This window comes from Mytilus trossulus, chromosome 12, assembly GCF_036588685.1.
Source record: "Mytilus trossulus isolate FHL-02 chromosome 12, PNRI_Mtr1.1.1.hap1, whole genome shotgun sequence".
Lineage (NCBI taxonomy): Eukaryota > Metazoa > Mollusca > Bivalvia > Mytilida > Mytilidae > Mytilus > Mytilus trossulus.
The window spans coordinates 14,631,028-14,647,325 of record NC_086384.1 but is presented as its reverse complement, the minus strand read 5'-3'; the positions used below and the strand labels follow the sequence as shown (position 1 = coordinate 14,647,325).

General features: G+C 31.6%; 1 protein-coding gene across 4 annotated transcripts in view; it reads left to right on the top strand.

The window, feature by feature from the left end:
* The window catches only part of LOC134693004 (G-protein coupled receptor dmsr-1-like), a 106,385-nt gene that overhangs the window by 48,132 nt on the left and 41,955 nt on the right, over positions 1-16,298 (top strand). Inside the window, exon 1 of one of the 4 annotated variants that reach the window (XM_063553676.1) lies at positions 14,576-14,715. The exons of the other annotated variants lie outside the window; for them this stretch is intronic. Coding sequence (XP_063409746.1) covers positions 14,663-14,715 — 53 coding nt within the window. The 5' untranslated portion in view covers positions 14,576-14,662. Of the gene's footprint in view, positions 1-14,575; positions 14,716-16,298 lie in introns of those variants that run through there. 4 annotated transcript variants of the gene reach the window in all.

Sequence of the window (16,298 nt, the reverse complement as noted above, 5' to 3'; positions counted from 1 at the left end):
GTTCCGCATCTGACAGACGCACCACCAAAAGGTGTATTCAGGATTAATTACTATATACACGGGTCGTATCCCCAGGGTTGAAACTACTAAATTGTCAAATTTTAATCAGTTTAGACTTTCTAAGATAACAATATTAATACGAATACTAAAATCTGGACTAAAAATAAGGCGTATAGGTACAGTATTCAATTTGTTAGCCGGCATGACGTAAAACAGCGAATCAAAGAATTCAACTTTATTTAGAACTAATATATGACAATGCTGTTGATTAAAAAATACTCCATTCCAGGACCTTTATTTTTTTAAATAATTAATATTACCAATAATTGATAAGTTCCAGTTCGACGGGTTCAAACAGAAAGATTTGAAAGCAGAGAAAACTGTGTATCGTATAATCGGCATAACTTTATCAGATAAAAATACTAATACTAAAATAAGGCTTGCGCATAGTTATATACTTTAATTCAGTCACGGACCCGCGATACCACGGGTGTGTTCTAGTATAATATAAAAAAACGAGAAATACATTATTCCCTTTCCAGTAAAAGAAGTAACATATTCCCTCTAACATTTTGTGTGAATGATTTGTTTGTTTCTATATTCCCTCTTACATGTTTTGTGAATGTTTGGTTTGTTTCTACATTCACTCTTACATGTTTTGTGAATGCTTGGTTTGTTTCCATATTCCCTCTTACATGTTTTGTGAATGCTTGGTTTGTTTCTATATTCTCTCTGACATGTTTTGTGAATGCTTGGTTTGTTTCTATATTCTCTCTGACATGTTTTGTGAATGCTTGGTTTGTTTCTATATTTTAATACAATGGATCTGTCGTGCACTTTACATATCATTATAAACTTTCTCAAAAATCGTTACTTTTGCAGTTTATAGTGACGAATGACCTATTGTGACGTATTTCACTCTCTTAGATGATGCTCGATACCAGAATATTTGAAAATCAAAAACTTATTATAAAATTGAAATGTTGAAAATAAAAAATAAAATTTACAATTAAAAAAAAAGCCAACAAGGATTAATTATTGTTGGTTGTTTATTGGAAGATATTTCCTTCTCGATAATCAGGACACGAAAAAGCGTAAACTTGAATGTGTAAAACATCATATGCCAATATTCAATTATTTGAAAGATGTATACATTGAGGTATACCATTTTGTTAGTCTTTTGTTGTGTGCAAGATGTGTATACCAAGTCCATTCTCTTTCTTTTCAATTTAACACACGGAATAATATAAGTCTCATTTTCCAACCCGCTGTGTTGTCTTTTGGTATAATCACGTACATTCTAAAGTTCAGTTTTATTCTTGTACTTATTGAACCACGTGACTAACCTAATTGTCGCGCGACAAATCTAGGAAACGTCTGCTTGACAAGTCTTTTTATAGCTGTTTTGCATTAAACTAAATAGAAAACAAATCCACTGATGTCTGGCACAGTATTTGGCGGGATAACGCACGGGATAACAGGACTTAGATTATGTAAAGTTCCACCAATGACGTGACTGTTAGTAAGCCTCGTTATATGGTCCGCCTCTCTGATATCAAGTTCCAGCTTAATTCATTTAAAACCAGATAAATGATAAATGAGGACTAATTATTTTGTAATATAACATTCCGAAGTCCTGAACATGTCCCCAGATTAATGAAAATCTTAGTGTCGGATCCCTGACGTTTTTCATTGATTAATCGCATGCTCAATTTCATTCTAATTTGCATAATATTACGCTCAATCACTAAAGATGTGAATAAACCTCCTGAAATAGATATTTGTTAAGTTATAAATGGCAGGGATATATTTTTGTTGGTTATTGGTTTGTTAACTATGTATAGGATTGCATGCAACAATCTTAGATCAAAATAACTTTACTTAAAATGCTATTTGCCTAACAATTATATGGTGTCAATTTCATTGCTTTGGAAATAGGATACTATTGCTTGTAAATTGATCTTTGTTTTAGCATTCAAAATCTCACGTTAACTAACTGTATTGGAAAAGACAGGAGAAAATCGAATGAACACGTACATGTTTGTTGTTGCTTATTCTCTTACTATTATGTCTGCTATGGTCTAAAAATGACATCGTGCATGACTTCAATCTTTTTTTACTCTTACTTGTAATGGAATAGAATTGGAATTTAAAAGAGGAACGCATGTTTAATCATACACCTACTTCTGTTTAGAGCAGTACACATACAGGTAAGCTCTTATACAGTACCACGCGAAACACGTATGATATCGTTACACAACAGCAACTTATAAATGTAGTATTTTCGAAATTCATAGCTTCACTCTTATCTTAGCCTTATACATGTATATTTCTTTTATCCATATTGTTCTTAAAAATATAACGTTAACAACTACCACGTATTTTGGGGCTCTAGTGCGCGTGGATAGTTGTCTATTAGTGAATCACAATTTTTCCCGATTATTAACCTTTTTCTTCTTCATTTGTTACATTTTCTTAATGTATTAATGCACTTTTGAGCTGTACTACTTCTGCTATCTATCATGTAACAGTTACTTCTGAATCAATCATTTTCTCAACACACGTGTCGTTTGGAGTCTAGTGGATAGTTGTCAAATTGCTAAATCGCATTGAAGTCGATTATGCTGACTATGCGATGTGAGCTTTGTTCATTGTTGAAGGGCGTACGGTGACCTATAGTTGTAAATGTCTGTGTCATTTCGGTCTTTTGTGGACAGTTGTCTCATTGGTAATCATACCACATCTTCTTTTTTAAAATATTTTTTTTTATATGTTTTAATTTTTCCGTTCATTACTGGACTTTTGATCTATAATATTTCTGTTATCTCTATTGTTATATCGTTATCTTTAATTTATTTATGTCATTTGGGCCTCTGGTGGCTAGTTGTAACATTGATAATCATATACCATCTTATTATAAGGTCGATTCTTAACTTTTATTTTGTTTGATATACTGCAATGGAACGAAATCGATATGATTATACAACATTAGTTTTGTCTGACTTTTAATATTTTGCTTCGTTGATTATTTATAGATCGAACAAACTTTGTAATTCGTTTAACTAAGATATCTTAAAAAAGCATTCTCTGACAAGAAAAATACTCTTTTACAAGCAAGCAGTGAATTCTCTGACAAGCAAAATATCCTCTTATTAACCGGTTAACCGTTGACAACACTACTTATAAGAAATTACTCTCTGACCAGCAAAGTACCCTCAAACGGGAAAAAGTACTCTCTAAAAGGCAAAATGCCCTCGTACGGGAAAAGAGCTATCAAACAGACAAAATACCATTTAAAAGGTAAAGTATTCTTTAACAAGCAAAATACTTCTGACGGGAAAAAGTTCTCGCTGACTTGCAAAATACCCTTTTGCGGTGGAAGGTACTCTCTGAAAGTCAAAATACCATCTTTCGTGGAAAGTACATGTACTCTTCTATTCTTCCTGGGAAAGTACTCGCTGACAGTCAAAATACCCTCTTACTGGGAAAATACTCTCTGACAGGCAAAATACTATCTTACCGGTAAAGTATTTTTTAACAAGCAAATTACTTCTGACGGTAAAAGTTCTCTCCGACTTGCAAAATACCCTTTTGCGATGGAAAGTACTCTCTGATAGTCAAAATACCCACTTTCGTAGAAAGTACTCTTCTACTCTTCCTGGGAAAGTACTCGCTGACAGTCAAACTACCCGCTTACTAGGAAAATACTCTCCGACAGACAAAATACCCTCTTACCGGGAAAATACCTTTTGACAGGCAAAATACCCATTCACGATGGAAAGTACCCTCTGACAGGCAAATTACCCTCTTACTGAGAAATACTTGCTGACAGTCAAAATACCCCCGTACTTGGAAAATCCTCTCTGATAGGCAAATTAACCTCTTACTGGGAAAATACTCTCTGACAGGCAAAATACCCTCTTACTGGAAAATACTTTCTGACAGGCAAAATACCCTCTTACCTGGAAAATACTCTGACAGGAAAAATATCCCCTTACTGGGAAAATACTCTCTGACAGGCAAAATACCCTCTTACTGGTAAAATATTCTCTGTAAGGCAAAATACCATCTTACTTGGAAAGTACTCGCAGACAGTCAAAATACCCTCTTGCGCTGAAAGTACTCTCTGACTGGCAAAATACCATTTTACTGGAAAAATACTCTCTAACAGATGTAATACACTCTTACTGGGAAAATACTTCTGACAGGCAAAATACCTTAGTATGGTAAAAGTACTCTCTGACAGGCAAAATACCCTCTTACGCGGAAAGTACTCTCTGCCAAGCAAAATACTTCTGACGGAAAAAGTTCTCTCTGACTTGCAAAATACCCCTTTGCGGTGGAAGGTACGCTCTGAAAGTCAAAATGCACTCTTACGCGGAAAGTACTCTGTGCCAAGCAGAATACTTCTGACGGGAAAAGTTCTCTCTGACAGACGCACTATCCTCTTAAGGAGAAGTACTCCCTTACAGGTACACTATCCGCTTAAAGGGAATGTACTCTCTGACAGGCAAACAACCCTTTGTACGGGAAAAGTATTCTCAAACAGTCAAAGTACGCTCTTACGGGAAAATTACTCTCTGAAAGACTACATTCTCATACGGTAAAAATACTCTCGGACAGGCAAGTAACTTCTAACATTAAAAGTACTCAATGAAAGGCAAACTACTGTCCAACAGGCAAACTATCCTATTACGGCAAAAATACTGGCGGACAGTCAAAACACTCTCTTACAGGATACTGTAAGTAATCTTCGACATGAAAGTACTTTGTAGCATGCAAAATACTCTCTGACAACCCTGACAAAACTACTTTCTGACAGACAAAATATCCCATTACAGGTAAAAACTTTCCAAATCTTGGTTTATTATTTTGTTAGAAAACATAAATAAATAACAGAGATTGAGAAAGCAATTTAAAATTGAGATTTAAATCAAATGTGTGTACTTAAAACTTCATTAACAACAATGTCAATTTTCGGAATTTGAAAAATGGAACATCTTGTGTTTAAATATATTTTTTTAAGAAAATTACAACATCTGTTCCGTGCAAATTGCGGAGAATATTACGACACTTAAAGTAGTGCACTCCTATTTTACCAAGTTCTTTAATACAAAATACGGAGATTACCAATTCTGTATAATAAGATGGTAAATGTAAAAGTTCTCTTGCGTTGTAGAGTCCAATTAAGGTAATCAACGTTTAATGAAATACAATGCAACATCTTAGTTTTAGTCTCTGACACAAAATGAAATTAAATTCTTCGACTCAACTCCGGGTACGTGATTTTCTCGCTGTATTGAAGACACATTGGTGACTATAACAAAACAATACAATTGAAATGTTTAGTTAGGATTCGGAAACAAGCAATTTTTTTTTACAAAGCGGTCTTCTTTTACGCAAACGTTCTTGTCTTAAACGGATAAAGTGAGTTGGGTCCAGGAGTTTATTTTACGTTTTATAAAGAATTATTTGAGTTACCTCCCTTATATATAACACAGTGCTTCGTGAATGTATTTGTCTTTTATGAAACCATTGAATTTTGTCCAGGAATCGATTAATTGTGATCTAAAGATTAATTTGAGTTACCTCCCTAATATATTATAACACAGTGCTTCGTGAATGTACTTGTCTTTTATGAATTCATTGCATTGTGTCCAGGAATCGATTAATTGTGAGATAAAGATTGATTTGGGTTACCTCCCTTGTATATAACACAGTGCTTCGTGAATGTACTTGTCTTTTATGAATACATTGAATTGTGTCCAGGAATCGATTAATTGAGATATAAAGATTTATTGGAGTTATCTCCCGTATATATAACACAGTGCTTCGTGAATTTATTTGTCTTTTATGAATACATTGCATTGTGTCCAGGAATCGATTAATTGTGATATAAAGATTAATTTGAGTTACCTCCCTTATATAGGTATATAACACAGCGCTTAGATCGATACAATAATTATCTGTAAATCTGTCAAGCCATTTATAGTTTCATCCAAAGAGATCAGCTACTGTGGTTTTTTTTTCTTTACAAAAGCTTTGGTTTAACAAACAAGAAGAAATCGTCACTGATTGTAATTTCAGATACAATTTGTTAAAAGTAATTAGAATAACTGTCTTGAGATATTAAAGATAATTCTAGTTGAATGATAAAATGTTCATAACACGGAACGTTCAGTGAAAATAATTTGACATTTGAAAACCATTACAATCAACAAAGTCTTAAATTGTTTGAGAGATATGATGAACTATTTTACGTAACCATGCACGTTCTTCTTGACGCGTTATTAACTGACATAGATTGATCTCTCGTATTAGTTTTCCAATTTTAACAGAAGAGAAAATGATTGCTTCACAAACTAAAGAAACAAAAAAGTTACGATATCTGTAATTATCTGCTCTTTGTGTTCAATATTAGTTGATAAAATAAAATTCTTGCACTTAAGCCAAAGAAGAGCACAAGACAATGAAAACTGTGTCAAACGATGTTTGTTGTTGATACAGAACTCTATACGTTATATGTACTATTGTTATTCTAAACATAAGGGAACAACAACAGAACGAAGTATGAAATATTTTTATCAGGGAGGAGAAATTTAGTTTTAATTGAAAGCATTTGCCGTGACTAAACCTTAGCCAAAACCAATTTAAGATATATATGGTTGCTATCGTCTTAATGTTTTAATCTTGGATAAGTCCAATAGATTATTGGCACTTGATGTCACTTAAGTTTAGATATTTTATGAGAGGGTGTTGTTGTTTGTAAAAATCTGCAATCTGAATTGAAATCCTATTTTCAAAACAGCAAACTTGGCAGGCCTTATTAAAAACTGTGCAGAAGAGGGAGTCTTCTTAATATGTTTTGTTGACTTAAGTTATCATTGATATGTTCATAATAATAAATTAACTGTTAACAAAACTTTAAATTTTTAAAATAAAAAAATGCTTTTCTACCTTAGGAAAAGATTACCTTAGCTGTATAATGGCAAAACTTTTAGGAATTTTTGGTCCTCAATGTTCTTTAACTTTCGTAATTTATTTTGCCTTTTAAACATTTTTTTATTCGAGCGTCACTGATGAGTCTTTTGTAGACGAAACACACGTCTGGCGTAAGTGTAAAATTAAGAGTCTTGGTATCTATAATCTGTATATTTACCAACACACTTGTAAAGATTATATCTATATGCAACTCCGATGTGTTTTGTTATTTGACTTTGCCATGTGATTATGGACCTTCCGATTAGATTTTCCTCTAAGTTCAGTATTTTTGTGATTCTACTTTTTAGTACATTATCTTATATTTTCTAACTTTCATCCTTTGATCGCTTGTTGTTCAGTGCCAATCTTTTCAATTCTTCTTATTTCATTCATTTAAGAGAATCAATGACAAAAAGATATTTTGGGGTTTTGTTTTTGTACTTCCATTTTACCGTCTTCTGGTGATATAATTTCATTCGTATGTGATTTATAAAATGCACAAAAGACACGGTTTCTAATTTAATCAATATGTCATATTTTCAATAAGATTTATGTTTCTGGTATTTGCAGCTGAAAGGTATAAATTTCCCTGTTTTTCATTTTGTTCTTTCTTTTTTCTCGGAAGTCATTGGCTTCTTCGAACAATCCTGCACAAATTAGTTCAACTAATGATGAGTTGTTGACATATTCGTTCCTTAATTAGTTGTCTTTCTTTGTCATTAAACAACAGAAGCTGTAAAAGATCCTTATTTGATTATTGTGTGTTGGTCAGATTGTTCTAGCTTGTTTATAAATGGACATTTTATGGTTATGAGACTTACAGCCAGGTGTGTTTTCTAATGATGTCCAATTACTGTAATAGATGCATCGGTTGGAACAGGTGCGACTAACTACCAGTCACTTTATCTAAATTACGTACTAATGGCCAGCTGATATGTTATAACGATAAAAGGTATGTTGTTTTATATTTTGAAAAGTATTTTGACAAAGAATTGAACATTGATTTTTATACGTTGAAAATTGCATGGATTTCAAAAACAACCCTACACTTTATTTGCATAAGAAGCAGAATCCGTTTACTTTTTTTTTAACTAAAGTAAGCATATTTTAAAGGTTTGATATAGGTTATTTTCTGTCCCGTTGAGTCGATAGTATGACATCCGACACAGTTGCCCATTAAATTATTTAAAATCTTGTGATATTTATATTTGAAGTTTGTTTTATCCTTCCTGCTTCTCATTATAGATTGTAGGTTGATTTTTGAAGTTAAAACAGATAACTAAACGATATAATCTGTCAATTTTGAAAACGAGTTTCGATCAGTTATTTCGAAACGAATTGTGCCCCTTTGCAATAAACTATGAAGCAATGTCTTATGAACGGTTTAAGTCAAAACAAGTCGAACTAGCAGTTTTGATTAATAAAGAAATGAGAGTCATCATATTGTTATGATGAAATGTGTTCTAAATTGTCATTACTTTCGATGCTTTGAGCTCATACATGCTAGATGAACTCGGCTAGCAAAATGTATGATGGTAATCTATCTTCTGTTTTATCCACTTCTGTTTTGCACGTAAGTGTAGTCCGACAGATATCCTGATCATAATGTTTACTTTCAACTGTTTGTAACACGAAATTTTATAAATTCACTGGGAACACTTATTAGCTCAGATAAATGAATGCTCTCTATTTTTGAGTAATGCAGATCTACTAGTAATTGATATTATGAACTAATTTAGCTGTTTTTTTTTTTAACTTAATTAAAATATAACTACTGAACATTTTCTAACTATTTAAGCGGGTCTGACTTAAAAATATTGCGAGTAAAATGTACTCTTCCGAAGAAGGTTGTTTTACGGTGTAACTAGAGAAATAGAAGCAGACAGACATACATTTGTAAACGACAAAAACACATTTTAAGACTAATGCTGAGTTCATTTAAGTAAACTAGGTCTGCATCATAATCATTTCAAATCTTTAACTCAGATTGAATTATGAAATGGGTTTCAGATACTAGTATATTCTTAGCATACCTAATTGAAATGCATTAGACTTTGCTTTGAAGGAACCATTATTAAATCTAAAACTATTGACATTTATATAGATCTAGATTTGTGTGTGATTTTTATTTTGTGAGATAGAAAGCAAATGTCAACAATTCTTGGAAATAAATTGTGTAAGTAAATAAGATATCACAATAGTACACTCGTACTTTATTATCTCGTAAACAAACGAGATCTTGGTTGAAATTACGTTTTTGAAAACTGTGCGGTATCTGGGTATTTAAACAATGACACATTTCTCCTATACTAAACAAACTAAAGTTGAGTTAAGCAGTTCCAATTGACAAAATACAAAGTGTTTTCTGTGTTGTGGTTTTGCACTATTGTTTCAGATCAGAGTGAATGCTGGTATTTATTAAAACGTTTAAACCCACTGCAATTGTTTTCAGCTGTCCTAAGTCAGGAATCTGATGTTCAATAGTTGTTGTATGTTGATGTGGTTCATAAGTATTTCTCCATCTCGTTTTTTATATAGACAAAACCGTTTATTATCCCGTTTATATGGTTTTACACCAGTCCCTTTTTGGGCCCTTTAAAGCTTTCTGTTCGGTGTTGAAGATCGTATTTTGACCTTAAAGGGTTTATTTTTATAAGTTGTGGCTAAGATGGAGTTTTCTCATTGGAACTCATACCGCATCTAGATTTAAACATTCATTTGTGAATGTTAGCTTAGGTTGAAGTACAGGGCCGCGTTCAATATCGAAGCTGCTACGTAGTGCTACGTAGATTTTGACTATTTTGAACATGTAGCTATAAACTAGCTGGTATATAGATATTGATAGCAGCTATGTAGCCGCTACGTAGCTGCTACGATATTGAACTGAAACCAGGTAACACTTCCGATAGAACAATATCAATGAATTCAGGAATACCTGCGGTTTGTATTTTGATTAGACTGATATCATCACGAACGAAAACTTATAGTCTCTAAAGCTAACATTGCTTCAATGAATGTCTCTGACAGACCTTTGCATTTATCTCATAATCTCACAAATTATAACTTCTTTTCATCAGTCTTTTTGATGCAAGAACTTTTGTACTGGCATAAAATACTGATATTGTTTGATTCAAATATGCCAATATTATACAATTCATTAGGTTATAGGAATATATCTTACACATCATTGTCAATCTCATACACTTTGTATTAAGGAATTGTTCCTGTACTACGCTTTTATAAATATCTAGATACACCTCTCATTAACTCAGGCATTGAATCTCTATTTTCGTTGGTACCTTAACGTAAACTGTGTTCAAAGAAAATGTTATCATGAGTATGTAGATGCCATAAGGTTTCTCTCATTTTATTTGCTAAAATGTCGTTTATTTTCACAGACTTTTCATCAATCAGTCTACTCGTTAATTAGGTTCCCTCTGTCAGTATAAAGCCAGAGCTATTTATCACAACAAATATAGCTAGAAACGGCATTATTTAACGTAGGTCAAAGAAATGAATAGGTAACGAACCAATAGTAACAAATAATCATCTGCGAATAGATAGCAGTTGTTTCTTCTATTATCTCATTTGTCTAGAAATAATTATCTTATCGTACACAGCAAGTGCTCGAAACAAACCACTTTTATTTCAATTTGTCAATACTTTTTCAACTCATTCAGCAATCTTGAACGATAGCAGATACAAAATCGCAAAAAATTAATGTAAACGAAAGACGAAATTGAACAGTTGATAAATAATACGACACAGACATCTAAAGTCATAGTAACACCAACTCTATCATTAGAACTGGGAGTGAACTTTTGGGCTCGGGGTATTGGCACTATTATCATTCACTTGACATCAATCTTGTCTCCAAAAAATGATAGGTTGAACTTTTTTTTATAGGTCGCTTAACTGCCCACTTGTATGTCAGTTTGTTTGTTACTAGTCTACGTAAATGTTGTCTATTCATATACTTTTGTATGTGTATTTAAAAGTTTAATTATATATACACACGGCATCTGTTTTCTGAAATTCTTTTTGTGTGGTTCGTCTTCACAAGTATTCCATTGATACGGTAATTGTCTTTAAACAATAAAAAAAACCCACCGAACACGGTAAATTATATAAGTTATTGACTGAAAATATTTGTATGGTAAAAAATTGGCAATAGTTATTAGTTTATGTCTATTTGCTACTTTATATGGTTCCTTAGTAACACATTAAAACCGTTTAAACTAGCCGTTATTGGTAAATAAAAGACTGTTGGCTTTTCATTTTATACTTTATTTGCTACAAAACAGTATTTAATTTGAGCAAGCTGTTGGGTAACTTACAATTATTCTGACATCAATGTTGTTTATGTATTTGTAGAATATAATAGTCGATTCCCAATGTACTAAGTTCTTTGAAACTAATATTTTATGAAGATACAGATGTATGTTTTGTTTTACTCTGTTTTAATTTGTTCACATTTTCCTTTAGTGTTGGAGATAAACATCCCATAAATAATGCATATCATGGTTATTTTTAACCCAATAATCATCTCAATTGCATCTTTGTATCGTTGTCAATATAATGGAATTTTTGAAGCGACTGTCATAGAAGTGAAATCTGTAGCGCTAAGGAACAGGTTCAATCCAATATTTTTCATAAAAAGAAAATGCCTGTACCAAGTTGTTTCCCATTCGTTTGATGTGTCTTATCATTTGATTTTGCTATTTGATTAAAGACTTTCTGCTTTGATTTCCTCGGAGTTTAACATTTTTGTGATTTTTCTTCGCTGTTCACAATTCACCAAATCTACAACTTCACTTAAGTTTCTCTACATATCATGGATATGATTCTTTTAAGTTCAACTTCATTTATGAAGTTCAGTTTTGTATATAATTTAGATATTTCTTTATTTTACTCATTTTATTTTCTAATTTCATATTTTTAAACCTTTCGCTGTAATCTGAATTTTTTATATCTATAACTTTAAGAAAAAAAGGGGTAGTTATAAACTTTTCTTCCGCTTATTGAATCCTAAGATATGATCTTTACTCTATTTGTATATTTTGCCAATACTTCAAACTTACAAACGGTGTTCCAAAGTAGAACAACTTCTGAGAGGCATAATTGATCAAAAATATTATCATAGAGACTATTTCTATATTCTGAGAATGTACAACTGATCCCAACAATGAATTTTCGTTTGTGATCGTCACTTTTCGTAAATATTTGTATAATTATTATATAAAATAGTAAAATAACAAAAATACCGCACTCCGATTCACAAGTAAAATTTCTTTAAAAATGGTGAAATCAAGATCTCAAATACATCAAACGAATGAGTAACAACTTGGTATAGATATTTCCATATTTAAAAAATGGTGGATTACATCTGGTTTCAAAGCTAGCTTTACATCTCACTTGCATGATAGTCGCATACTTTTCCACTATAGCATATACATTGACAGCGATGTGTAAGTTAAACTGACAAACATAATTGGTAAAACGGTGTTTAATGATATTGCAGCATCTTACAAACACTTTTACAGAATTAGTCATAAGTGAAGCTTGAGAAGGATTTTATTTACAGAAACACATTTTATGTGCAGTAAAAAGAATATAAAATTGAGATGCTATGTTTTTTAACAAAAGAAAATCTTTTTTATTGATATTTCTATATGATTGATGCTTTTATCAATTGTATTTATATATACTTTGAAGTACTTTCCTTCCAACCTTTTTTCTTACATTTAATTATTATTATGTGTCGTGGTTAAATCACTTTCTGACTTAAGAAATCTCTGCTTTGTTACCATCATCTGCAGTATATCAATATATATGTCAGTGTTACTGATTGTCGAAATCATTCTTTTATCAATATCCAATTAATATCGTTTGTTAATTGAATACTTATAATTAATTAATTTACAGTTTCTTATGTCGCCATTTATTGCCACAATTGAGTTATTTAGGGTTGCCTTTAATTTGTTTGCTTAATTTTCATTACCGAAAAAGAAATAAAAAAGGATTTCACGAGTTTTCCTAATTGAACTTTATGCTTTTATGTTTCACTTACTTGTCATGTCCGCACTACATCATGCAAACGTGAACGTTGTAAAAACAGGCTACATGAGTTAACAAAATGTTAAAGTCTTAAATCAAGATAAAAAAAAAATCGAGGGAATTATTCAAGCGACTCAGTCAGAATGTCCCAGTTAAATTTAAAACGATTATCCTGCTGTTCAAGACTCTAAAAAATGTCTAAACAGGTGATATAGCAGTTCTAAAATAATTATAGCAATTACTACTAATCATGGCTTTCGTTCTGACTTCAATTTGTATTCTTGTAAACAATTGGCTATTTGTTTTAAAGTTATGAAGTCATATCGTTTTGTGATTCTGAGTCTTCAGTGCTTTTCAACTTCGTATTTTTCTTTTACCCTTTTTTTTGAGCCTCACTTATGAATCTTTTGAAGACGAAGTGCTCTTTTAAGGGTTCAAAATTATAGTCCTTGTAACTACAGTGAAATTATATACTTATACTGTTACTACTTATCATTAGCTTGGATCTATCATTGCAAATGTTTTTGATTTCTAAGTTAGTTAGTAACGCTTCCTTTTGCATTTGATTATGGACTTTTTGTTTTGAATTTTCCTCGGAGATCAATATTTTACTTTTTCTTTTATGCGGCCTGTTGTCTTTAACACTTATCAATCGTGAAATGCATGTGCTATGTTTCTTGAAGTTTTAAAGGTGCAAATCTTCATGCACGACTTCACATAATGTAGGCATGCTTTCGTAGATTATAAGATTATTTGTACTCGACAATCGTAATCGTTGTACATTTTTTAATACACCAGTCGTAATGCTTTCGACTTTAATCGGTTGTATATATTATGCTAAAGGCCTATTAAATGCAGGAAGTCTGGTTTGTTTTATCTTTTTTTTTTATAAAAAAAAATATTTAGATAACTGAATTTAATACTCAAAGGAAATATTTAAAGTATGTCATTGAAATGCTAGACATGTCTTTTGGGTTTTCATTTAATCAGTTATTTTATAGTTAATAACATAATATCATTTGAGCGTTTAGTTCCTCGTTTCCGTTACATTGTCGTCCAATCTGCTGCAGTAAATACCAAACGTCAACAAAAAACGTAAGGCATATTTACATATAAGCGTTTACCAAAGAAACAATCAAGAACATGACAAACAGTTATCAACTCTAATCAGTACGACAAATGCATAATCAAGACATTTTTATCTATTAATATAAATCAATTTTTTGCTCAGAATCAAACATAATTTTATTTTAGGAGCAATTTATCTTTATAATACGCATTACGAATTTTGTACTTTATTTGATTATCGAACTTTTTACACTGTCTAGTTAATTAGATTGCTTATATAAATGTCAAATCATGAATTTCAATTTTATATTTACAATGTATTGAATTGATAATTTACTGTGTTTCGTTTTTTGATATTTGAACGTTACTAATGTGAAATATGCAGATGAGCTATCTTTTAGTCATGTGACCTGTTCGTTACAAATACGCGTTTTTATGACACCTGAAGGTGTTAAGTTGAGACGGCGATCATAAGACTATCTTATATAAGTTGTATAGCCAGAGTTTCCATTTCCGTTGTAAACATTACGTTTATTGGTGACGGGTAATTATCGTAATGGTAGCTTCTCTAAATCATTACGACCGGGATCTATCATGTTCAGAAACATGGTAAGTAAAATTAATTGTTATTAATTTCAAGGAAATAGGGAAAAAAAACGATTTATATGTTTTTACCATATTTTTATGAAAATAAGTTTTCACTTAAATAAAAAATTAAATTAAACTGCATAAGCATATTTTATCCGTTTCTAATATTTGATTGATACGTAAGTTGTATCCGCTTTCATATATGGTTCTATTTGTTCCTATCTTTATTGGAATGACGTGTTCTGTATGTTTATATTATTCAGATTAGTATGTTCTTCTATATTATTATTTGTTATATCGATTCATATCAAAAAAACTAGTAAAACAAGTATGTTAAATCCGTTCTTTTTAGTAAAATTAGTAAAATAAGTTTGTTTTAGCCGTTCATATTATTTTATCTATAACCGTATAAAAAGGAGCAGGTCCGGTAAGGACCGATTTTGGCCTAAATTTTCAAGCTCATCTAACGAAATATTTTAGACACTTTTTAACCACTTACTAAAGTATAATCGTGGTACCTTTGATAACTATTAAGTGTCTATTTTAATTGATTCAATTAGTTTATGTGAAAGATTTTAACTGATTAAGTCATTAAAAACGCTCCTATTCAAGCTTAAATATGAAAAATCTATCAAATATGCCAATAATCGACACTTCTCAGATATTTTTTTTTCAAAAGTGAAAGTGGCCACATCCGTGTTCATTCAATTCCCAACCTTTATATATATATTATGTATTATCATCAAATTCACCCTACATCTCAATATTATGAATGAACACGAATGCTGCCACTTTCATTTGAGACGGAAACCGACTACAATTTAACTAAAATGCTAAAATTGTGATGATTTCAGTAATTTAGCATGACTTAATGATGTTAGTACTCGATATAGGTGCATTGTTTTGTCAAAAACAGCCGATTTCTATGTATCAGAATCATTTTACTTTCCAATAAATAGCGTAACGATTACATTTTCACAATTTTGTAAAAATGCTATATTTTGGGGTCAAAAAGGGGTCTTACTGAACCTACTTCTTTCATACAGATGACTTTCATCAATGAGCCAAACCCGTACCGTATAATCCGCTTTAAAAGAAACCCAAAATGACTACTGTGAACTGATTGAAATGGAAAAAAAAAAGAAAAACCGGATTAATGATAATAAATCATAAATGACAAACAGACTTGGATAATTACAACCAATGCCCACCACTGGATAACACATTCCTGACTTGGGACATACATAGAAAGACTGTGACAGGTTTAAACAACTCATATAAAAACAAAAGACAAAACGTACCGACAGGAGTTTACTAGAAGTCGCAGACAGATAAATAAGACACAATAAGACGCATGTATCAGCCAATGCATATCCAACGGATTAAGTGTGTTTGTGTTTGGAACATATGTTACAATCCTATTTTAGTAACTCTTAGCAAATAACACTAAGCCTTGATTGGGTGACCTTTTTCTATGAAGTGTTATATTGATCTTGCATTCTTAATTTGAGTATTGAATATGAGTGATTGGTTATTTTACTATGCCTTGCTTTTCAAGTATTCCAACTATAACATTGCAATAAATCAAAATATACTATTGAGAA